Below are 26638 nucleotides of genomic sequence, written 5' to 3'. Positions count from 1 at the left end.
AACACATACTTTGAACTTTGTATGTTTACTGACTCGCTCATTACTTCTAACACACTCACGCATATCTCCATTCAGGCTGAATGACCATACAAAATGGCACAGATCTTGCAAATGCTCAATAACTTATATGCACACACCATCTAGCTACAGTGGCTGACTAGGTTCAAGATACATACTGATCAACAGCCTCCCTCTTTAATTTGTTCAACATGCAATAAGAGAAGACAAGACATTTTACAAGCTAGATATCACATCAGCATTTCAACAACAAATCTGAACTAAAGTCCAAGTCGCTGTGTATTTTGAATTGGGTCTGGTTTGGTTACATAAAAATTTTGACTGGGTTTAGCAACAGAGATGGTCTCTGGGGGATTCATTCACAATTAGAACTTTGGGGATTGCATCAGGATTATTTGAAGAAAACACTGTCCTCTGGAATTTGAACAGGTGTAAAGTAAATAGTGTCAATGGCACAGGCAATCTGCTGCATCACTGATTTGGAGACTGGTAATACAAGTATCTGATTATTTTTAGAAGCCATTCCTTCAGATTGTATGACACAATATCTCGGTTCTTCACAAATGTTCATGACGATTCCCACTTGGTCATATCCTTTAGAGTCTCACAACTTCTCCTTGTAAATCAGCAAACCAAAAACGTCACTGGGAACTGCTGCTGTACAAATACTGTAAAATGTTTATTAAAACACAAAACAAACCAAAAAGTATCAAAGTGAGCTGGCTAAGCCCTTCTTCAGACAAAGTGCTTCTCACAAACATCACATTTTAAAATAAACATACACCAATCACTCTTCAGTAAAAAACCCACCCTGTTTTAATTGTTAGCTGAAACTAACAAGTCATCATTAAAAACACTCTTACTTAATAAAAAGTACGCCTACTTTTAAGTGTTGGCTTCAGAGGCACCATATCATTCAGCCCAGGTTGAATATGGGCTGTTAAATCTAAAATCCACTTTGATTCTATGGTTTCTGTCTTTAACCTAATATCACCCCCTCTCTTATTAATAAATACATTGGCTATCACCCTAAATTTAAATCTATGTGTAGGATTATCCTTTACATGATTATATAGCGCATTGTGCTCATCACAGGTCCTAATTGACGAAATGTGCTGTAGTATCCTGACCTTAAGCATATTGTTGGTTTTACCAACATAATATCCTGAGCATGACATGCAATCAGCCAGATACACCACATTAATGGTCCTACAGGTAAGCTCTCCCTTTAAAATGAAAACTCTTCCCTGTGGAAGGATGTACAAACACTGCCTCCCTATTAATATGATCACAAGCCTTACAGCCCCCACATGGGACAGTACCCAGCGACCTAGGTAGGCATGTGACCTCATTGTTTCCCCTATCGTGACAGAGTATATCCTTCAGGTTCTTATTTCTCTTATAACTAAATTGTGGTGAGTCCCCTACTATACCACTCAAGTTTCTGTCACTAGTGATGATGTTCCAATTCTTCTTGATGATGTCACACACCCCTTTGACATTACTGCCATATGTTAGTGTTATCCTAGGTATAATTTCCTTCTTCCTACCTTTCATCCGGTGACCATTGTGATTACTATAATTACTTGCTAGGTTCATTGTAACATCAAGCCATGGTCTATATTTACCTTGCCTGTTTGCAGTACCTCTTGCTACTGCTGTTTCCACTAGCTCACATCTATACCCTCTTTCTTGGAAACATTCTTTTAAGTCATCTATCTCTCTCTCAAAATGTTCATCCTGTCGACTGATCCTAGAGATCCTGCCAACCTGCCCCTCCACTATGTTGGAAAAGGTATACCTAGGGTGCATGCTGTCAAATGAGAGCAAAGAATTCTTCCAACTCTCTTTTCGATATAATCTGGAACTAAAGCCTATGGGTGTAAGTTCTACTGTGACATCCAAGAAGTCCAGAGCCTCACATGAGCTCTTGATATCAAACTTCAAAAAGGATGTGGTAGAGTGCAGATGTTCCATAAAAGTATTTAGCCTTTGTTCACCCCCCTTCCAGGCAATAAAGATATCGTCTACAAAATGTAGATAAACCCCTATATGTGGACTCCAGTCTCTGTGGTTCAAAACATGTTTCTTTTCCCAGAAGGAGAGAACAAGGTTGGCGTAGGAATTTGCACAGGGGGTACCCATGGCTACCCCCTGTACTTGCCTAAACACTGATCCATTGCTCAAGAAGATGTTATTCTCCAAGACCAGTTTCAGTGACTCTTCTATGAGAAAGAGTTCTTTCTCTACAACACCCACATCCTTCAGAATCCCTACACAGGCTGCTATGCCAAACTCATTGCCTATCACTGTGAACAAACTATTTACATCTAGGCTTACCAACATAGTGCCCTCCTGGCTACCTTCCCTGTTCATTTCACCCAAAACTCTAAGGAAATGTGCAGTGTCCTTCAGAACATTGTTCATACGATCTACATAAGGTCTAAGTGTGCACTCCAACCATATTGACAATGCTCGTGACCCACCCTTCCCGAAACTATGGGTCTAAGGGGTGGGTCTGTCAATGATTTGTGCACCTTGGGTAGGGCCTTGAACACAGGAATGACTGGTTTATCCACATGAAAGAATTCCATGAGGTCTTGAGCGATATACATGTTAGTATACAACCATTTAATCCGTCCATGTACCTTACTAATAATATTCCTGACCTCTACTGGATTCAATAGATGATATACATCTTTGTCTGCAAACAATCCAGATAATTTCATGTTATACCAGTCAGTGTCAAGGACCACTACAGCCCCTCCTTTATCTGCCATCTTTATTGTTAAGTCTTTGTTCTTACTAAGATTCTCTAGGGCCCGTCTTTGCTCAGGGTTCAGATTGTAAAAACGATCTTTTCCTTTTTCCTGCATAAACAAAAACAAGTCATTTTCACATTTATTAATGAATAAACTAAGTGTGGGTGATAAAGGTGGAACATAACTACTAGGCTGACGTAGGCCCACACTAGGACCCTGTGTCCCTCCATAGATTTTGTTCAGCATAACCCTTCGACAATACAACATCAAATCCAATACTACATCGCTATATATACAAGCTTTGCTTGGTACAAACGTCATCCCTTTGTTTAAAACATAAATTTCAGCTTCACTCAGTACATATTTAGATAAATTAAATACAATATCATATACAGAATTACTTGCAGTCAATTCAAAGTTCTCCTCTTGTTCACTGAGTCCTGTCGCCGCTCATGACCGCTTCCATGGACCCTTCTTCCTCACATTCATAGGCAGCATGCCCAAAAAATAATTCTGTCCTGGAGCCATTTTGACGCCCCAAACCTCCTGAGCAGGATTGTAAGTCCAGGGAGCCAATGGCTTCATCTGTGGCATTCTGTAGGTTTACCAAAGGGACTCCTGCCCCTGTTCTTGTTGTTTTCCTTTCCTCAATAGGGCTTCCCTTGTCACACCCAACGTCTGCTGTCTCCTCAAGCCTAGATGGTTCTGTGCTCTTATTTCCTAAAACACTGGCACTAACCAGCGTCGATTGTTGTGCTGAGCTCAGGATCCCTGCAACGCCATCAACAGCTGTGATGTCTTCTCTAGCCACAGACCGCTCATCTGATGCGACGTCAACTGGCCGCTCATCTGATGCGATGTCAACTGGGACTGTTGTTATTGAACGTGTCTCCCTGTTCGACGTCAATCGTCTGCGTCGTTCTCCTGTTGTTGTAGGTACTCCACTGGGTCTCTGTGCCCTCCAAGTAGCGTTCGAAGCCCTAGGGGTATTCTTTGGCCACACGAAGATATTGCCCCTCGAGAAATCTTCATAATCCCTTTTCAGCTTTCCCATCTTCGTAGTTTTTAGTTTCTCATCATTGTCCATGAGCCCTCGATGTAGCTGTTCCAGCCGAGATTCATGATACGGCTCACGGAACTCTTTGGACAATTTCTGCCTTATGTTAAACACCTCCCGTTTCAATTCCTCAGTCTCTGGTAGGAAAAAAGTCAAAAGTAATTCTATGTATTGAAAACTTGTGTTCAGATTAATAGCCTGCCATTTTGCTAATAGCTCTGGGTACCTGTCCCCTTGAGTAGGCATGCACAAAATGCGCATACCTTTCGGGACAATACCATAATCCAGGCAAGCCTCCAAATGGTCGGCTTGCGATTGTAGTCGTTGCAGTCTCATGGCCTTGAAGTTCAGATCTCGAACTAGGTCCTCAAAAGTTCTGTCCATCGCTAATGGTTTTGACACCTCCTCCATCCTGTTCCTCAAAACAGAAAAACCCAAATTCAAAAGGGGGTTCTTCTGCGTTGTCAGTTTATCAGTACACCAAGTTCCAGATAGAGGCTCACCGCTGCCTGTTTCCATAGTAGTTCTTGAGCCATTTGCTGTTATATCTCCTTCAGCAGCATGCATAGCACAATAAGCCAAATGTGATCAAATCCAAAAAGAATAAAGCTAGTGCTTAGCCAAATCCCAGTTCAGCAAAGAAATAAATCAGCAAACCAAAAACGTCACTGGGAACTGCTGCTGTACAAATACTGTAAAATGTTTATTAAAACACAAAACAAACCAAAGTATCAAAGTGAGCTTTGGCTAAGCCCTTCTTCAGACAAAGTGCTTCTCACAAACATCACATTTTAAAATAAACATACACCAATCACTCTTCAGTAAAAAACCCCACCCTGTTTTAATTGTTAGCCGAAACTAACAAGTCATCATTAAAAACACTCTTACTTAATAAAAAGTACGCCTACTTTTAAGTGTTGGCTTCAGAGGCACCATATCATTCAGCCCAGGTTCAGATTGTATGACACAATATCTCGGTTCTTCAAAAATGTTCATGACGATTCCCACTTGGTCATATCCTTTAGAGTCTCACAACTTCTCCTTGTAGTAATGGCCTAAGGGGTTTACTGGTCTTTCTGTTATTTTTTGCATTTGGTACTAATAATTGTTTACTGACTGATAAAGTTGTTCTGGTCTGTCTGGACATTAATCTCTGAGCAGGTGAACCAAACAAGTTGTCTCGAGGAATGTTTCTGCACTTGAGTAAGTTAAGGAAAACACTGGTATCATCTCTCTTGCATTTCTCCAACAAACGTTTTGCAATCTGAACAATGGACTGTGGATACTCAGGACTACTAGTAATATGAACAATGTCCCAAGACTCAGCAAATTTATTAAACTGCTGACTTGTAAACTGTGCACCATTGTCAAAAATGACTTTGTGTGGACTACCATGGACAGAAAAATGTTATCTTCAATTTTGTAAATATCGGTGCTGGACGACAAGTTAGGAAGCAGTTCAATTTCAAACCAATCTGAATAAGAATCCACTAACATTAAGTAATGTTGACCATTCCATTTGAAAATATCAGTAGCGACCGTCGACCATAGTAATTCAGTAATATGGTTCAGCTGAAGTGGTTCTTTCTGTTGGTGCACTTTAGTGCTGTTGCAAATTGAACATGCTAGAATTTCGTTCTCTACATCGTTGGACACAGAAGGCCAAAATACTATGCCACTTGCCCTTCTTTTGGTTGAATCAGTACCAGGGTGAGCACAATGCAAAATTTTGATATATTCCTGCTGTACTGCTTTAGGAAATACCAATTTAAGACCTTTCATGATAAAGCTGTCTTCCATTATGAGCTCATCTTGGTAAGGAAAATACTGATGTATGTCTAGTGCTAAACTGGTTTGTCATGCTGGCCATCCTTGACTGATAATGTTTTTCAGCATCTGGAGAACTGGGTCTGAAACTGTGTGATTTATAAGTTCATCAAGATGTGTTGATGAAAAATTTCCAACTTCCATGCAAAGTCTGCTTTCTCATTTTCATGCTGCTCTGTTATTTGTCTGGGTGCTCATGACAAAGCATCAGTAAGCTACAAGTATTTGCCTTTTATATAGAATCGAAATTGTACTTTTGCAATTTTAACATCATGCTTTGCAAGTCTGCAGGGGCTGTATGTATTGGCTTTTTTAGAACTGTCACTAGAGGTTGGTGATCGGTCTCTATTTGGAGAAGTCTGCCATAAATATAATCACTGAACTTCGAACATGCGAACGTTACTGCCAAAAGTGATTTTTCTATTTGTACATAATGCATCTCTGTTTAGGTTAAAGTTCTTGATGCACAGGCTACTGGTATGCCTTCTTGATGACATGCTGCTTCAAGGCCACACCTTGAAGCATCACAAGAAAGAGATACAAGGTTTGTGAACATCATAAAATTTCAGTGTGGGTGGACTGGCAATTTTTCTGCTTCAGAATATCAAATGCTCCTTGGTGCTGTTCCAACCAGAATCAGTTTACATTTCTGCATGTAGCGGAGTGGAAATCTCACTCAAGTCTGGGATGAACTTTCCTAAACAGCTGACGATACCTAGAAAAAGTTGTAAAGTTGTGACATTCTCTGGAACTGGCATTTCAAGAGATGCTGCTTGTTTAGACCGATCTGGTTGTAAGCCAGAACCGGTAAACAAATGACCCACATAAGTAACTTCTTTTAGCTTGAATTTACATTTCTGAGGATTCAGTAGTTTAAGACTGACTTCACATGCATGGTCTAGAACTTTCCTCAGATTTCTATCATGTTAGTCTTCACTATTGCCTGCAACAATAATGCTGTCTACTAGAATATCAAATGGATAACCAGAAAAGATTTGTTCTATCGAACGTTGAAAGACTTCACTGGCAGAATTGATCCAAATGGCATTCTCAAAAATCTGTATCTACCAAAAGGCGTACTGAAAGTGGTTAACAATCAAGACTTGCGATCCAGCAAAATTTGCCAAAAATAGCTTTTGCATCAAAGACTGAGAAAAAACTGGAATATGGCAAGAGAATGACTACTACTTCTACTGTACACATCGGACTATGAAGACTCTTAACTGCTTTAAGTCTCTTGCATGAATATATATTCAAATATTATCTGAGCTCTTCTTATTAGTTACAACCGTGGAGGATACCCATATTCAGTTGGTTCTTCTACTGGAGTAAGGACACCTAAATTCACCATTTTGTCTAGTTCTGCTTTTACTTTGCTCTGCATTGCTACTGGAATCTTCCATGCTGGTCTGACAACTGGACTTGCTTCATGGTTTAATTTCATGGAATATGTAACTGGAAGTTTACTAAGCTCGTCTTTGAAAATATCAGCATATTCACTAAAAATATTCTGTGTAAAACTATCATTGTAAGCATATTCATATGCTTTTCTGTAAGCTCATGCATTTCACATATCTCAATGGCTTTGCTCAATGTTAACTCACTATCTTGAAGCAAAATCTTTCTCACAGTATTATTAACACCACATACAAGACAGCCTTTTATTAACTCATCTTTTAGATCACCAGATCTGCACATTTTTGCTTCATTTGTTAAGTCAGTAATATATGCTGCTATAGTTTCACCAGGCTTTTGATTTCTTGTGCAAAATGTGTGCCTTTCCATTGTAACCTTCATTTCAGGGTTACACATTTCTATAAATTTACGTTTTAAGTGCTCAGGGTCTTCCTATGTTTCAGCCTGTAGCACAATATGGCAGTTCTCCCCCTCCTCTGCATATACGCCAGGTGCATACACAAATGAATATTCCCTCTCAATGGCTTCCGAGCCAGCTAAATTGAGGAGTATAAATGCTTTTCAACATGTGCCGCCTTTATCAGAAAATGCAGCTTGTATGAAAATATCATATTCTTGTTCAAACACTCGCCAATTTCTAAGCAAGATTATCATGAAATATGCCCAACAGCAGAACAATCTCTCTGAAATGGCTTTATTTTAACACTGCGAACACTCTGGACAATTCCGATACTTCAAAAATTTTTAGTTAATATGAAAGTTGTACACTTGCCATTCAGTCATTTTAGCCTTTTCAAACATTTTAAACACTTCTGAGATTATTTTGAACACTTTTCAATATGTCGCTGTTTCAGACATTTCATTTATCTTGGTAATTGCTTTCAACATTCTGAATGCTTCACCACACATTTGGCGATTGAAAAATCATTTAAACAAGTTTAAGTACCTTTGAATAACCACTGATCTGTTTGAGTTCACTCCTGTATATTTCTACACTTCTAACTGCGTGCCTCATGGTTTGCAAGCTGCTTCAGCTTCTGATTCCATTACGACACCATGTTGCATGTCCCTTGTGTATTCAGGTGAGACACTGAGGCATGGCATGGGTTCAAATCATTTACTGTACATAAACACATCAGGAGCTGTAACTGAAACATATACTTCAAACTTTGTATGTTTACTGATTTATGCATTACTTCTAACACACTCGCATGCATCTCCATTCAAGCTTGCACTCACTCTGAATGACTATACAAAATGGCACAGATCTTAACACATGCACACAAGTTACTGAGTAAGTGCTGTCTAGCTATAGTGGCTGATTAGGTTCAAGATACATACTACAGTCACTACCCCTTCCTCAGAATAAAATTTGGTTATAAATGCTTTCTTTATACCTGCTCTCAACTCAACACAACTACCAGATGCAAACTTGCAGAACTACTTGACAAAGCATTCGGTAAATATAAAACAATTCTGAAACAACTTAGGTTATATGTCCTCAAAGCAGGTGGTTCTAGTATTAATAGAAATCAAATTACAAATATGGAACTACGGGACTCCATTCCACTCTGAGACATCCAAATGTACTCAGACTTCAGACAACAGCTCAACGAACACCTCTTCACCCAAAGTGCAGCTGCATTCACACAGGTCACGTTATATGAACCCTGCAGCTCTCTCACAACCCTTTATCCATTTCATCCTTCCTTATCTTGTCATCCCCTCACTTACTGCCTCTCATTCATCCTGCCTCTCTCTTCTATCTGCATGTCTTACATTCTGTACTTTCTACTCCTCTTCCTTCTACATTCCTCTCTCCATTTCTCTGTCTTTTCCCCATGGCATCTTCTCCTGCAACTATTCTCACTTGCCTCATCTAATGCCTTTGTATCCCTCTATACACGGATATGCTAAGTATCTCTGTAGCATAAACCATCTGTCATTATGGCTAATCTTATCCAAAAAGCTCTGCCAAGCATAATTCCATTTTACCATCCATATTTTGACTTTGTAAACTGATTCTTGAAAAAAAATGTTGTAGCATATTTTTGCATATGTTTTATAGCATACCCTTGTATCAGTAAATATGTTTTCCTCATTTATGTGATCCTATTCACCCAAACTGTACCCGCAAATGGTCCATTGAGATCAGTCTACTACCCCGGTACACAAAAACAAATAGAAATATTTTGAAGCTAAGAGAAAGCACTGCATCCTTTCAATCACATAACAGCGCTACAGTGAAGCCTCAACATTACACACAGAAATAAGTAACAATATATGACTAAGGACTTAAAGGATATCATAAATAAATTATTTTGCTCGGTAACTACATTGTAAATATTTTTTTCTGTTTAATACACTAGAATATAGAATTTACTTCTTATATTTTACACATTTACTTCTTATATTTTAAACACCAAGCTGAAATAATGTCTTGATATGGCATGACAGTAAATTCTGTATATCGGCCACTAAAAATATTAAACCACAAAGGCATGAAAAGTAATACAAATTGGGCATCTCAACACCTGCTACATCGAGCATACATCAAGAAATAGCTGCCACAGCATTTCACCTTGAAACTGCACTGCATCACAGCAATCAAGTTACCTAAAAGATACTGTATTTTGTCTTAAACTGCTTTTCCAAGGTAGGAAGCAAGTCTAAGAACCATCTGGAGAATGGTGAAAAATTCAGAGACACTAGCTAAGTCCTGATTCCTATATGAGGAAAGAAAAGTATACTACGGATTATTCTAGCCACTTTGATGATGGTCCGGAAGTGCATCATTTCAAGTGGGATACAGGCTGTTGAGGAGGCACCCTGCCTCAAAGTAGCAACCTGCTCCTGTGGAAGACGAAGGACATCTTCTCAATCCCTCAACCAAAATTTAAGAAAACAGTAATTAAGTACAGAATTATGTGCACCCAACTGTGCACAAATAAAGCAGACTAGCAGACAGAAGAGGATAAAATCAGACAGAAAGACAGTTTGCGACTGGGCAAAACATCAGTACAACGTGTTGAATACCCCCAAACAGGAAACAATATTTACACCAGCCAAAGGCACAACCATGCGGCCAAGCAGCCAAAGCTGAAATGTAAAGATAACACATTCAGCTTTGAAAGAAATTACAAATGTGGGTAAATATGCACCATAACAGCAGATGCCTGATTAAGATCAACTGCTGCAGTACGAATCAAATTAATTATTCAACAGCTGAATGTCCAATCATTCTGCCTGACTTCCACAGCATCCTGAAGTCCACATGCTTCAGATACTGACAGGATGTACAGTAAAAAGGGGAAATGTGTTTGCACCATTTTTTCTGTATGAATGTTTTTTTGGGAGGGGAGATAACTACTCCTAACTCCCTTCTGCAAAATACCAGGTGGGGTGGAAAACACAGCTTGCCCTTAGAAATCCTCTAAGCACTAGAGGACAGGAAGTCTTCTAGAAAGGGAAAGGAAGGCTTCCTTCTAAACTTCAAAGGAGAAAGAAGCAGACAGAGGGTTGGCTCATAAAATGCAGCACTAAACTTACTTAAACACACACATGGCAAATATGTTCACAGGAGTGTACTATGCTCATCAAAAGGATCCCTGCTGCAGTATGAATCATTACATAGAGGGAAAGTACAAAGCACTGAAATGAGCTGGAAGCAGACAGAATGAGGGAACTGCACAGGGTCCCAAAGGACTGCAGGCATAATATGCCTACCCTACCCATGGACTGGATGTCCAGCTTACAATAACTAGAAAACATGTGAACAGAGGCCTTGATTAGTGTCTCACATATATTCTGTGCCGAAACCTTCTTGAAAATTGCTACCACAATAAAAGCTGCCCTTGTCAACTGGGATCCTTATCAAAGTGTCACACTCAGAACTAACAGTCCCACCAATGCAAAAATTAAACTGGCAGAACAATAAATTCAAAACTCGCTGTGACACTGGCTGAGTCTGGATTCCCATCTGAGCAAAGAAATGTATATTACAGATTATGCTAGCCACTCTGACGATGGCCAAGAAGAGTATCACTTCAAGTGGGATAAGGGCTGCTGAAGAAGCACCATGCCCCAAAGTAGCAAACAACACCCATGGAACAGGAAGGACAGCCTCTCTATTCCTCTACCAAAATTTAAGGGAACAGCAATTCAGTACACAATCATGTGTCCCCAACTGAATCCCAACAAAATAGACTAGCAGAGAGAAGAGGAGTAGATAGCAGATAGCATTTCTGTAGGAGTGCTTCACTCCTGCACCACCAAAAAGGTGGTGGGGGGACTATATCCTCATACCCTGCACTGAGCCAAGGAGCTGAAGCAAGCAAACAATTCATTCTCATAGTGACAACTGGGAATCCACATACTTTGGGAGCCATCAGTCAATCCTGCTAAGGCTAGATTCTAGTTCATGGGATCCGGATTGGAGTCTCCAGGAATAGGAACGGGTAAATGAATGGTGTCGAGGAAAAGCTTCTGGAATAAGTCTATCAAGCAAGTAAGTGATAAAGGGCTAACATAACAGACTTGTGAAAGATGATGACATACCTGCTTGTCTTGGGAATGAAATATTTGCAAATACTGCTGTTTGTGGAGCACAGACACACCAAGTAAGTTCTTTAGAAAGACTTTTCTAGAATGCGACTCTCTTACTATCCTTGAGTCAAAGTCATATGAGAAGACTCTGCTAAAATGCTGTTTATTTACTTTTATTCCCCATAACACCCCCCCCCCCAAAAAAAAAATGATTTTCAAGTGTAAATACACCGGCTTAAAACTGAAAACCACCTACTGCATAACAAGAAGTGTGGTAGAAAGCATTTGGTAAGCTAGACAATGAACATAACACTGGAGAGGGACAAGACAGAAGTATCAAGACCAGCAAAGTTTCACTGACATAAAAAATTCATGCAGTATAAGAAGGCAGCAAGATAAAGATGAGTGGCTAATACCACTGCTATAGGCTGCAGGCAGAAAATGTTAGGTTCAGACAGGACTGACATGTTAATCAGGGTAATGCAGTCCAGCTATTATGGAAGGGTAATTTCTGCAGACCAGCGCTGCAGGCAGAAGAAACAGCTTGTGGCTCAGGCAGGGCCTTGAACATGCTTCTTTTGTCATTTGTATTTTTTTTACTTTTACTTTTTCTCACTATGTAAAATTGATATTATATAGCCGTGTTGTTCTTTGTGATTGCTGCATTTGCATACTCTTTTATTTGAGATTTTCTCCCCGGGCCTCCGCTGAAAAGGACCAGTGTCCAGTCGGACCTTCCCAGTTAACAAATGTTAATAAAATGCATAAATAAAGATTTTACAGAAAGTTACTGTTTGCAGACCATTGCTAAAAAGGCTACAAAAAAGGGCATGACAAACACTGAGGTTTACGCAAGGCTGGCAGCCATGAGAACACAAAAAAGATGTTGTAAAATGACAGTTCTGCAGACTAGTGCTATGCTACAGAGTTATGAAAAAGTGTTTTGTTCAGGCATGGCTGACATCAGTTAAGGCAATGCAGACCCACTGATATGGAAAAACACCATCAGCAGAGCACTGTTACAAGCTGCAGGCAGGACAGAGTGAGATTCAGTCAGGGCTGAAACTCCAGTCAGAGCAATGTAGTCCAGTCATTAAGAAAAGGTATTAATTGGCAGACCTTCTGTACCTTCAGTGTCTCACACAACTGGTTTCTGACAGAATATTGTGGGTGTGTGCAAAATTCTGAAGTTTCAATTACTGTCATTAAGGTTGCACTAGAAGTTAGTGGTCCCAATCTGTAGTGAGCGAAATCTTAGGACCCAGCAAATTTAATTCAGATCTGTTGCTGTACACTGTATAGTTCATTTGGCAGTAGCAAGGCTTGGCTATTTCCTGAGGCAGTGTACAGTTATTGTATAATGGCCAACTGCCATTTGTATATAAACTGGTATCAATGACGGGAATTAAATCTCATACTACTGACGGTTCTATTGCATATTTTAAATATTGACCACAGTGGTGGAGGAGTTAAAGCCTAAATACTCTGTCCATCACAAAGACAATGCAACATTTTTGAGGTAAGCTATCTAAATTTCTCCTATACAGCTGCACTTTGCTGCAGAAATAAATTAATCCTGTGCACAATATTTCACCCAAGCCTTTCCAGTAAAAAGGAGTTTTGCTCAGCTGTAAATATCTGTCAACATACACATAATAAATACATCACCCTTGAACCATTTGACTGCGTTTCTGGATACCTGAGGTTAAAAATTAGAATCCTTTCATATTTTTTGTAAAGTCTTGAAAGGAATCAACTAAGAGGATACAAAGGCTTTTTGTAATGTCACTTTGAGGAAGGTGCATCCATCGAACCCCAGTTAAAAAACACAGTTAATTTAATGATGGAGTTGCCTGTAAACCACCACTAACTATTGTGCACAACAACACATTAATGAGTGGTGCACAGGAGATGTTTGTGGCTTCCTGAATCACTAAGTACAACTTGAACTGTTAATAACCAAGTGAAGCTATATAAGAAAAAAAAGTAGTCTCTGCACTGGAAAAGGAAGGGGGACTAAAGGGGACTAGTCAACCACAGCTTTGCAGCCAGATTTAGTTTTGTACAAAAATACCTGTCATTTTTAGGGAAACATTCCTTTCAATATAATACAACTCACTTTCTGCAGCAGACACTATCTAAAAGTTAAACAAACACATCTTTCACTTTAAAGGCTTGTACAACATCCTCTGTTGGTGCTAAAGACTCTGCCTGCTATTGTCACTGAACGACAGTGGAAATTCTTCTGTTGTACTCTTTGCAACATGCTGTGTGTCCTTCTATGGGCCTTGCATCACTAATAGATGCTGAAATACAGAAAACTTAACAGCCTAATATTGTTCCTTCTCTACTTCACACTATTTTCCTTCTAGCTCATTTTTTCCTGCCCCTTGAGTAAAACCGTCTTGTAATAATTTTTGCATGTTTTCCCTATTCTTTACAAGATGTATGTTAAGCTTTATTTTTCCAGAGATGTAGCTACTTTTCTGATGCCCTGAACCACTCAACAATCTAGCACCCCCTTCAAATTTTAGAGTTTTAAAAAAGGTCCACATGTACGAGATTAAAAAAATCAAAACTTGCCTTTCTACAAGTACAATTGGCTTGCTAAGGCGGGCTTAGCACTTCATCCCTGACTTAAAATGCATTATTGGCACTGATGGATGTCAGTAATGACCTAAGCCACAGTGCTTCCACAAATAAATTACCAGCATTCTTGAAATGAATGCCTGTAATAAAGATTGTGCCCTCTCACAACTTACACCCTGGGAGTTTGCCGCCTTTGTCCCACCCTACCTACTAGAAGGCCTTTCTCTCCTGATCTAAGCTTCTTTAATCTTAAATGGTGTTTACAGTTATTAGCAATTTATTAAGCACTCTAAGTAAGCACATACATAAATACATAAAAATAAAATTAAAATTCACTCTGCAGAGGTTTGCATTCTGTCTAATGCAGATATATTTATTTATTTATAGATTTAAATTGCCTTGGGATACCACTGCACGGTTCTGTATCAAAACTTGTAAACTACTTCCTCACAATACAAAGAAGTAACATTTCAAACTGCAAATCAAATGTTAAGCAGACCAAATGACACACTACTTCCTAAAGTCAGTGGAGTCGCTATTTTGAAGAAATAAAAAGAATAAGATACTAGGTAACATAAGGGATGCATGTCACACTATCAATGCCAGAATAATACCAGCTCAGCACTGTTAGAGAAAAACCTTGAATACATCAAAGATGATCACTTCTCTAATAATTCTACTCAGCAGATAAGCTGCCATTATTTGTTAGCAATATTCGACTGCTTTCTATATATCCCAAAGGGACTGCTTTAGGATAACCCATGTAACCCTGAATCAATTTTTGGGAAGGCAATTCCATAAATTTGCAACTTTGTGAAAAAGCACTTCTTACATCACACCTGAACTGCCTTTCCTCTAATTCAACACGCGAGTCTTCAAATTCTGGAAAAAGATAAAGATGCAATAATAACCAGTGTGAACCATTAGAAGCGGTTATATTCTTGAAGCAGGTCTTTGTCTAAAACATATTTCACTTACCCATACATAACACCTTATGTTGCAACTATTAGAATAACTGCTGTATTCTAATTTGCTACATCTAACTGTCCTATAAGAAATCAGTCAGCATTTTCAGTTTCACCAGAGCATAAAACAATTATATAATGTTTCCAGTGTTCCGAGGGGGGAATATTACGTTAGTGAGAAGAGAAAAGGACCAATGACTCAATAAAACTTTTCTGAGATATACAGTAGTGTAAACCTAGAAGGCCTTACAAAGCCAATGTTTAACTAATATGGCTATGACATAATTATGGAGACTTACTGATTTTCAGTTGCCGCTGTATTCGTTCCACATTGCGATCTCTGTACTGGGCCTGTAAAGTGCTGCATTTATTCACTGCATCTACAAACCTCTGGCGCAAGATACCATACTGCAATGGGAAAGAAACAGCTGTCATATCATGCAAAACATTCCTTATTACTAGCGCACATAAAAAGCAAGTCTCAGAAAAAAACGCATTTCTGCAGACAGGGATTTCTAAAGTTTGTCTCCAAAAGATACAATGACATGCACTCCTGTAATCAGCAGTTAAAGCAGTAAATTCCTTCCCCTCACTTGCACTAAATTAAACTTTAACACATGTCAAAAATACACAATAAGGGGTACTGTGCAGGGCTTTCATCTCCCACAGCCTCTAGCTATTTTACTGTATATTAACTGCAAGCTTTGGCGGGAAAACCAGCAAGTGTGAATCACCAAAAGCAGTGATGTAATTAATGCAGTCAAAACAAAGATGCACATGTGATGGTGAATGTCGTTTTGACATATAATTGTGTCAACTTTTAAGAATATTTCTGTTGGTCACTACCATTACTTATGTACTCTGCTCAAGATATTTATGAACATGAAATCCATTGTTCATGAGAAATTTACCAGTTCTAAACTTTCCCCAGAAAACACTACGGTTAAGGGTTGAAGAAAAACTTTCTACTTGTCAAACACCACCACATCTACAGAGGATGCTTGACTTGCTCTTCTAGTTCTGTCACTTCTTACAGCTGATTCATGTACTCTACCTGAAGGAATTCCAAAGGTCAAAGGCACATTATACAATGACCCCCCCCCATTAATATTCCAAAACGTGCATGCTGATTGGTCAGCGTGCACGTTGTAAATCAGACTTGTACTAATGGAAAAAGGTCTGGTCGCCCGGACTTTTTCCATTAGTATAAGTCTTTTTTTTACAGCAATGGAGAACGCAAGACCTCCGTTGCTTTTTAGACACTGTCTCGCTATGTTAAAGGAGTTAACATAGCGGGACAGCTTTAAAAAAAGTAACAGAGATTTTCCTTTCTCTGTTGCTTTTTGTAAAGCTGTCTCGCTATGTTAAATGGGTTTAACATAGCAAGACCACTTTAAAAAAAGCAACAGAGATTCTCCGTTGCTTTTTTTAAAGCGGTCTCACTATGTTAAACTCCTTTAACATGGCGAGACACTTTGTAAATAGCAGCGGAGATCTTGCTTTCTCCGTTGCTTCCACCCACAGCTCTGATGTACTGCGTAAGCATACGCATGCGCAGTACATCAGAACTGCCGCAGAATACCAGACAGTTGCGGAAGGGCAGCAAGGAGGCATTATACAATGCCATTATTTTTTTTTTCTTAAATAATGTCATTGTATAATAGCAATAACCCACTTCTTGGTGTGGGTAACGCTGGATTTACCCACAGCTGTCTTTGTTTGGCCACTCAGGCTTCGCCCTCATGACCAGACCAAACAACACTAACCGTGGGTAAATCCAGCATTACCCACACCCAGCCATGGGTTACTGCTTAAGTATACTCTGGTGTCCTTTGTAATCTATTGGCACTAGATTTAATTGCACGAAATACTACAAGATGACTCCAGCACCTGCTGTCCTGTTCAGTTCAGATCATTACCAACAAAGATACCCGGGTGTCCCTCGCTCACACCACAGCAAGGGTTACCTACAGACAATGGAACAAAACACCTGGATGTCCCTTACTACTTCTCATTAGGGAGTCATTACAGATAATCAGCAAGGGATTACTGCAGATACAGCAAGATGATTTGAGCATGGCTAACTATCCTTTTACATAAAATATCACTTGTGTCGGACACTGCACTCTGTCCAAGCATTCCTCAGAATGATCTCTAGGTTATCACTGCATATGGCACTCAAACAGAACTGAGATTAAGCAACTTGCTTAATTAAAAGCAATTTGTTTCATGGAGAACAAAAAAATTACATGTCCTGTGTGATCTGGATGACATGGAGAGCAAGCTTTTCAAACCCAATCACTTACTTAATAAAACCTACTCCAGAGTCACAAAACCTTAATTACATTACTAAATGTTGATACAACTGGCCACTGCTTAAACAAACCTTTACCACAGTATGTGGTATTCCTCACACAGAATTGTGGCAGGCAGGATATTTGTGCCTAAGACTCAAAGCACTATAAAACAGGTGCTTTCTAAACCCTAACACATGATAGTTTAGCTTCCAAAAATGGCAGCAGATGGATGCCAAACTATGGAGTGGGCAGTTTTCTAATGTTTTGTTCATTTTTAATATTTGCAAGGATTTTTCTCCTTAAGCAGGTTTTAGCTGATTATTAAATGGCAGACAGCAGAGTTCGAGCTGTCTGTTCATGAATTCTGGCTCAGTGGATTTATATGACTTTTCCTCATGTATTAACTGCTGACTATTGAAAGTGACTGGTTAGCATGCTGGTGTGTTGGGACTGTTTGTATAGACCTCTGGTTTGATTGGAAAAGCAACATTTTTTTTTGGAAGGAGAGGGTTTCTCTGTTTGCCTGAGATGTCCATTTAACAGTGCCTTTTGGTTTTGGACAGAAAGGACCACAATGGTCTTGTTTTTGCAGTTAGCAAAGAGGAGAGCACTGCTGTGTATCTAGGCTTTTGGATTCTATGTCTGAGGCAATTATTTTAATACTGAAGATTCCTGGCATTTATTGTTATGTTGCCAAAAATCTGATGCACCTTCTTAGTTTGATTCAAAAGTTGCTATAGAAGCAGCAGACTTATGTTTTTGACTTTTAAGCTGCAATTTAAATCAGTTTTATGAATGAGGAATGGGGCTATTGTATTGTCGAACTTAAGTGACTGTCCCAGTTTTTATGGCATTTTTATCATTTTAAACTTGATATTTAACTTAAATGCCCACAAGGCATGGCATTTTGAGTAATGCGGTTTCTGACAGTATTTAACTAGCAACAGTCTTTAATGTAATTTTTTAATTACCTTTTTGCATTTTATTTACTGCTTGAGGACATACCTTTCAATTGTCCAAACCTTTGCAGAATCTCAGATTCTGTCCCACATTTTTGCCCTATCCCTCATAAAAAGTTTGATTTTTCTAGAAAATCAATGAAAAGCCATTCAATGGTGTCAGACATTCCAGTTTAATACCTTTTACTGTTCTGAACATGCACGTTGAAGCAAAACCTGTTTCTCTATTAACTTTTTAAATGAATTAAAAAAATGTAAATCTTGTCCTTGATTTTTACGTCTTTGCTCCCCTCCCCATTACTTTTCACTTTGTCCAGAATTCATTAGAAAAGAAGTTGAAAGGTATGCTTGAGGAAATTTATCTAATATATACTGCTTGGATCAGTATGGTTGCAACACTGTTTTCAGTTTTTGCATTTTTTTTTTTGCTTTGATGTAAAATTGCTAGATCTTAGTACTATAACAAACTTTAATTTGAACTCTACATCTGGAAGACGCATTCCATGGTGCTAACACCAGCTCATATTCATTTCCTACTAAAACTAAATACAAACACTTCTGAAAAAAAGCGGGCTGGCATTAAGACACAGCATTCATCTAGACTATAGAATAGAATACCTTGACTGGTTAAACAAATGCACATCTATGTTTACTTTTAAGATAACATTAGAGGATTTTATACATGAGGAATACAGAGACAAGGTTATGCCAATTAAACTTACAGACGATCAACAAATGACAAACTTGATATCCAGACCTATGAAACCTAATCTGGCTTCCACACATGATCCAATGCAGACAGTTTCAAGATCTGTCTGAGTAGCCCTTAACAGTTATCTAAAAGTAGGGTTCAATGGAAAAGAATGCCAAGGAGTCCACATTCCTACCTCCTACTAGGGGTCAACGCAGGTAACAGTGTAGAAAGTACAGTTGTGCAAAAGCTTACCATAACAATAGATGTCCTTCTCTTCACTGTTGCAGTATTCCAATGTCTGACCAGTATATCAAAGCCTTCAGCTCTTATAGGCACCATATATCGCACGTACGCTACCCACACCCAACATAGGGCATAAAGGTGACATATGGACCCAAATACTTGGAACTGGAAAAGCCCCAGGAGGAACAGAATACCCCCAGGGATCAATAGGAACATGCGTACCCAGAAGGATGAAAAAGAAGGGGAAAGGGCTCCTTTGCCAGAAGAGCAACCAAAGCACAGGGCAAGAGTCAGGACAGAGAGGAAAGGAGGGAGGGACAAAATAGTGCAACAGTGAAGAGGACATCTACTGTTATGGGAAGATTTTACGCAACTGCACTATGTCCTTATGTAACACTACTACAGTATTCTTCACCTAAGGGATAGTATAAAAGCCCAAGAGGAAACCAGACAGGAGGAAAGCACAGAGTAACCCTCCACAAACCCATGCAGGACAGCGCTGGCAAAGTCTGTTCTCGTCCTGAAAATAACATCCAACTTGTAATGCTTTGTGAAAGTATGAAGAGAGGGCCAAGTATAAGATTCAAGGATGAAATTGGTATCCAAACCCATGAAAAAGGCACCAGAGGAGGCAACTGCTCTAGTAGAATGTGCCTTTACAGATGAGGAAAAACATTTGCCATGAAAAGAACAAAAGTAAATGGCCTCTGAAATCCAGAGGAGGTGGTTTGCTTAGAAACAACCAAAGCAAAAATCCTGGAATGAAAGGAAACAAAAAGCTGCTCAGATTTGCAAATAACTTTAGCTTTATCCAAATAATATGTGAGCTGTCTATGCAAATTCAAGGTAAGAAGAACCTTCTTACTGACAGACTACAGAGGAGGAAAAGAGGAAGGAAGACGAAAGACTAAGTGATAACTGACTGACTATCTTGGGCCTGAAAGAAGGATTAGTATGAAGTGACACCCTGTCTCTCTGAAAAAATTAAAAAGGAGGAATAGCCATGACAGCTTGAAGTTCAGACACTCTCTTGCCTGACGTGAGAGCTAAAACAACAATCTTCCAAGTACAATGTTGCAAGAAAGTAGAAGAAGCAAGCTTAAAAGAAGCCTGGGCCAATTTTTCAAGTACAAAATAGAGGGCCTAGGATGGTAGAATAGGCTTCCTGGGAGGACTCATATGAAGACCATCCAAGAAATTACTTGACGTCAAATCTAGAGGTCAGAGGAGGATTCAAGGGCAGAGAAGCAGAGATTGCTGACAAGTGAGCTTTAATTGAGAAATATGCCAACCCAGCATGTAGCGGATCACACTAATAAGAGAGAATCAGAAGAACATCTGCAGATAGAGGATCCTCATGGTGAGACGTGTACTAGACAGAAAATCTCTTCCATTTGGTCATACATGATTTTCTGGTAGTGGGTTTCCTGGCCTCCTGCAGAACCTGAGGCACATCCTCAAAAAAAGAGGTGCCTAAAAGGAATCAAAACGCTATCACCATTAGTGTCATCTGAAGAGTGAACAAGCGAGGATGGATATGACACCCCTTGTTTCAAGTGAAAAGATCCAGCTGGTGAGGCAACTTGTGGCAACTGGCCCTGACCAAGTGAGAAAGAACAGGGGAAAACAATGCTGTCAGGGCCAAAAGGGAGTCACCAGCAAGATTTTGGGAGAGTTCTGGCTGATCTTGTGCAGAACTAGTGGTAACACAGGAAGGGGAGGAGGAGGTGTACAGAAAAGTACAGCTGTGTACACACCATAAATGTAGATGTTTGAGTGTATTCACTGTTGCAGTCATTACATTTTGGTTATCTCCTTGCAGTAGCCCTCAGTCGGCCTGATTAACAAAGTCTTGGGTCCTGCGTCGGTTGCTGTCCCTTCTTCCATGACGTCAGTTCGTCAGGGGTATAAAACATGCAGCCAATGCCACTACATCAGTTTTTCTTGCCCCAGATGTCAGGTGCCCCCCCTAAAGGGAAGCAATTAAATATATAATAAAAGGATATACCTCCAACAAAAAAGCAAATACACCAAAACATAGTGAGAGTAGAGGTATAGCAAAAAGAAGAAAAAAGGGCTGGAGGGAAGGTAACCAGGACTGCAACAATGAATACACTCGAACATCTACATTTATGGTAAGTGTGCACAACTGTACTATGTTCTTCATGTTTCACTGTTGCAGTCATTACATTTGAGTAGATTCCCAAAGCTAAGGTTGGGAGGAGGAATTTAAATAGAATTAGGACCAGCTATAAGGCCCTGCAAGACTGCAGTGGCAAAACTAGCTCTGGATTTAGAGAAAATTGGCAAATGATAATGCTTGGTGAAAGTATGTACAGAAATCCAGGTAGCAGCTTCTAGGATGTCCCTTGTAGATACACCCCTGAGAAAGGCTGTAGATGTAGATGCAGCCCTGGTTGAATGGGGTCTGATGCCCTGTGGGATAGGTTTTCCATGGTGCTTATAGCAGACATGAAAGCAGTGGCCTATCCATTTTGAAATGGTTTGCTTTGAAATAGCTTTCCCCTCTGTCCCTGCAGCAAATGCCACCAGCAGTTGTTCAGATTTCTTTTAAAGTTTAGTCCTGTCCAAGTAGAATCTAAGTTGTCTGTGCACACCTAAGGAGTGCAATATCCATTCCCCTTTATTCTGTGGGTTACGAAAGAAGGTAGGCAAATGAATGGACTGATTAAGAGCCACACTGGATACCACCCTGGGTATGAAGGAGGGATTGGTTCTGAGGGACACCCTGTCCGCATGAAAGATGATGAAAGCTCCACTGCCATAAGGGCCTGTAACTCAAAATCCCTTTTTGCAGAAGTGATTGCTAAAAGGAAAGCTGTTTTCCAGGAAAGGAATTTTAAATCTGCAGTAGCAGCTGGCTCGAAAGGAGGAAGAGTGAGTTTCTCCAAGACAAAGTTAAGGTCTCAGGCCAAAGATTCCAAAGACAACCACAAGGCACAAGGCATTCTATAACTATGTCAAGAATCTAAATGGCAATGCTCAGATCTGCTCTGAGCTACAACAGAATGGCATTAAACATACTGATCCCAAAGATATTGCCAATATCCTGGCAGATCGATTCAGTGCCAACTTCACCCCCCTCTCACACCCTAAATGGCCCATCTCAATACCGGAAGATTGCCAAATTCTGGTAATAATGGCCACACAGGTAAAAAACGCACTCTCCAAAGCTAGGAATACAGCATCCTTGAGACCAGATGACATCTCGGGCTGTGTACTACATGAACTACAAAATGAACTGGTACTTCACCTAAGTGTCATGTTTAATCATAACCTCACCTCAGGCTCTGTGCCCAATGAGTGGCGCACAGCTACAGTTATCCCACTCCACAAGGGGGGATCCACCTTGGATCCCAGGAACTACTGCCCCATCAGTCTGACGAGCCTGATCTGCAAGGCCATGGAACGTATTATCATGGAACTTATAAACAACGACATTGGCAACCTTAAAACACTGGACCCCACCCAGTTTGGGTTCGTGAAGAGCTGATTTTGTCTCCTGAACCCGATCAACTTCTTCTAATCAGTCTCCAGAGCCGTGGACGAGGGTAAGGCATTCCACACAGCTTACCTGGACCTCGCCAAGGCCTTTGACACCATCCCCCACTCTGGAATCATAGATAAACTTACTAAGCTGGGCATTAATCCCTACGTCACTCGATGGGTTGCCAACTGGCTTACCGACAGAACCCACGCTGTAAAAGTAGCTGACTCCAAATCCAGCTCCAGACAAGTGACAAGTGGAGTACCTCAGGGTTCAGTCCTGGGACCTCTCTTGTTTGGCATCTACTTCTCTGAAGTACAGGCCAACACTAAGGGATTCTGGCTAACAAAGTTCGCAGATGACTACAAACTGAGAGCCATTATTGAATCCTCAAATTATGTGGATACTCTACAAAAGGGCATTACAGAACCAGATGCTTGGTGCCAGAGCCATAGGCTCAAGCTCAATGCCAAGAAATGTATAGTTATCCCCTTTGGGAAAAAACATGTACCTGTGAATTATCACATAGGTGGCAGTACACTAAGCACCATAACTGTGATAAGAGACTTAGGGACACAGGTGGACAGTGGTCTCACCTTCAATAACCACATCGCCACAACAGTCAGGAAATCCTTCTATGTGGTACACCTCATCACTAAGGGCTTTTCATCCAGAAAAAAGGAGATCATTGTCCCACTGTACTCATCCCTCATTAGACCCATTATAGAATACAATGCCCCATTTGGTATGTACCTCTCAAGACATCTGCAACAACTGGAAAGGCCACAGAAATACCTCACAAAGAATCACAGGCCTAAAGCAGATGCCCTATGCTGACCACCTTAAAAAACTTCAGCTATACTCTGTCGCATATCGTCTACTCCGAGGCGATCTCTGCTTAACATACAAGGCCATGTCAAACCCAGAGCTGTTGGACATGCTACACTTAAAGAAATCCCAATCCCTCAGAGCCAGATGCTCCAGGGATCTAAACCTTGTCATCACAATAAACAAAACATGCTGGAGGGATAGGCTCCTGACCCAGAGACTCCCCAGACTCTGGAATAAACTGCCCATACATGTCAAGCAAAGCACCTCTTTGGCCCTCTTCAAAAGGAACCTTGATGATTGAATGGGAGAAAGGAAATTCACTCCGGGGATCACTTCAGTCGCCCTGCTACACAGAGGTTCAGGGAAGTAAATAGTGTGGGAAGAAATAGCCAGGGAATTGTTATGGCTAGGCTTGTATAGGCCCTAGGGTGACTAGCCTAGTACCAACCTATGAACCTATGGAGTTGTAGCTCTCCTCGGTGACCTTAAATTTTTGGCCCCTATGAAGAGCTGCTTGAGCAGTGGACGAGAGAAGAGGGGAGGGCTCTGTGCTACAATGAGCTGAAATGGCTGAGGCATGAATTTTGATGGAGGAAAAGAACAAGCCCTTATGAAGCATCTCAGTCAAATATTGTAGAATCTGAGGTAAATTGGGCACTGCTGCGCTCATCCCTTGAAACTGGTTCCAGGTACAAAATCTTTTCCATTTTGCAGCATAAGATTTTCTAGTACTAGGCCTCCTAGCCTCTAAAATGATATCCATCACTGATTTACTGAGGGGTAGTAAGGAATAGATTAGGTAATTAGCCAGGCTGCTAGGTTCAGGGTTTGAAGCTGAGGGTGCAGCATCTGGTTCCCCTGCTGTGACAACAGGGAAGGAGTCTGAGGCAGATGCCATGGGGCCAAGCGTGACAGACTGTGCAGGAGGGGGTACCAGTGTTGGCGTGGCCAGTCTGGTGCAATTAAAATCGTCCTTGGCTTGTTTTGTTTGATCTTTAGTAGTACCTTGGAGAGCAGAGGCAGAGAAGAAAAGGCATAAACTGATAGGCTTTTCCATCTGAAGGATAGAGCATCCACTTTCCAAGCTAGTTTGTGGGGAATCCTTGTGCAAAATTTGTCCAATTGATGGTTCTGGGGGAGGCAAACAGGTCTATATCTGGGCTCCCCCATTTGCTTGTCAACATGTTGAAAAATCCTTGGTTCCATTTTCCATTCGTGTGGGTCCATGAGGTTTCTGCTTAGTCCATCTGCCAGTGTATTTAGTTTTCCTGGCAGGAACTGAGCTTGTAGATTTACTTGGTAGCTCAAGGCTGTGTTCCACAATGCCATGGCTAGTCTGCAGAGGGGGTAAGAATGTGTACCCCCCTGCCTGTTTATGTACCACATGACCGTGGCGTTGCCCGTCTTTACCAATAGTTGTCCTGGAAGAATGTGGTCCTTGAAGGCTGTCAGAGCATTCTGTACAGCTAACATTTCCTTTTGACTTGTGTGTAGGTGCATTTGACTTGGATTCCATTTGCCCTGAATGCACTTCCCTGCCAGGTGAGCCCCGCAAGCATAGTCTGATGCATCTGTTGTTAAGGTTTGGATGGCAGGGGGTAGTGTGAATGGTAGACCCTTGTTTAGGTGGCAGGCCTCTGCTCACCAAAGGAACTCTAGGCGTAGACAAGGTATGATAGGAATCATAGCTTCTAGATCCTGTGAATGCTGACATCATATTCTCTTGAGATACCACTGTAGTTTCCTCACATGCAGCCTTGCATATGGAATTAGAAGAATGCAGGAGGCCATGAACCCCAAGGCCTGCAGTATTTGCCTTGCAGATAACTGGGTTTTGTGGCCACTTGTTTGAAGTAGGTTGTCAAATGAGTCATTTTCTCTGGCGTGAAGAAAACCATCTGGGAAGTTGTATTCAAGCTTGTTCCCAGGAATATAATTTGTTGACAGGGTACCAGGTGTGATTTCTTTTTGTTTATGGTGTACTCCAGACAAGTCAGTACCCTTTAAATAAAGGTCAGATGATTCAAAAGTATGTTCCTGCTTTCTGCCTGAATTAGACAATCGTCCAGGTATGGGTATACTTGAATATTTCTTTGCCTGCAGAATGCAATGACTGGAGCTAGGCACTTTGTGAATACCCTGGGAGCAATAGATAAGCCAAAGGGCAGTGCATGTCACCTGCTTTGAAGCGTAGGCATCTTCTGCAAGACTCCCTGATAGGGATTGTGCAGGTATGCTTCTTTTAAGTCTAGTGTTGCCAACCATGCATCTTTGCCTAGCATAGGAAGCAGCTGGTGAAGAGTTAGCATCTTGAATTGTGGAATCACCAGAAAGGTATTTAGAGTAGAAAGGTCCAGGATAGGACGCCATGTATTGCCTTTTCTGGGTACCAGAAAAAGTCTCAAATAGAAACCTTGTCCCTTTGCCTTTTCTGGTTCCAACTGAACAGTCCCCATGCTTAAGAGAGAGAGTACTTGATTTTGGGCCTCTGCCCACTGATTTAGTGGTAGATCTGGCCACCTGCTTGGTGTTGGTAAGGTGTGGAAGTGAAATCTGTATCCTTGGGACACTATATTTAAAACCCATTTGTCCCGGGTAATGAGTTCCCAGTTTTTGGCCTGCAGACCAATCTTACCACCTAAAGGAGCATTCAGTTGAGAAGTGCTTGGAAGTTTTAAAAGCAAGTCATTGAGATAATTTTCCATAGGGGGAGTCTTACTACTCCCTGATTTGGGTGCGGAAACCCCCCACTGCTTAGCCTTGTGTGTTCCCTGGGACTGAAATATGGGGTTTCTGCTGTGTCTGGGTTTGGCTTGAGAAGACCTGGGAGGGGCTGGAAAGGACCAATTCTTAGAGGGCCAGTGCCTACTAAATCTAGGAGGCTGAACTTGTAAGAAATCTTTAACAGTTTGCATAGATTTAGCTTT

At 40.6% G+C, this 26638-nt stretch overlaps 1 protein-coding gene across 1 annotated transcript in view; it reads right to left on the bottom strand.

Moving 5' to 3' along the window:
- The window catches only part of STX4 (syntaxin 4), a 1371134-nt gene that overhangs the window by 525515 nt on the left and 818981 nt on the right, over positions 1 to 26638 (bottom strand). Inside the window, exon 6 of the mRNA XM_044086236.1 lies at positions 15479 to 15587. Coding sequence (XP_043942171.1) covers positions 15479 to 15587 — 109 coding nt within the window. The remainder of the gene's footprint in view (positions 1 to 15478; positions 15588 to 26638) is intronic.

This window comes from Protopterus annectens, chromosome 10.part0 (genome assembly GCF_019279795.1).
Source record: "Protopterus annectens isolate FY-2018-M chromosome 10.part0, PAN1.0, whole genome shotgun sequence".
In the NCBI taxonomy this organism is placed as follows: Eukaryota; Metazoa; Chordata; order Ceratodontiformes; family Protopteridae; genus Protopterus; species Protopterus annectens.
The sequence above is the reverse complement of the archived record's forward strand: the minus strand, read 5'-3'. Positions and strand labels throughout refer to the sequence as shown.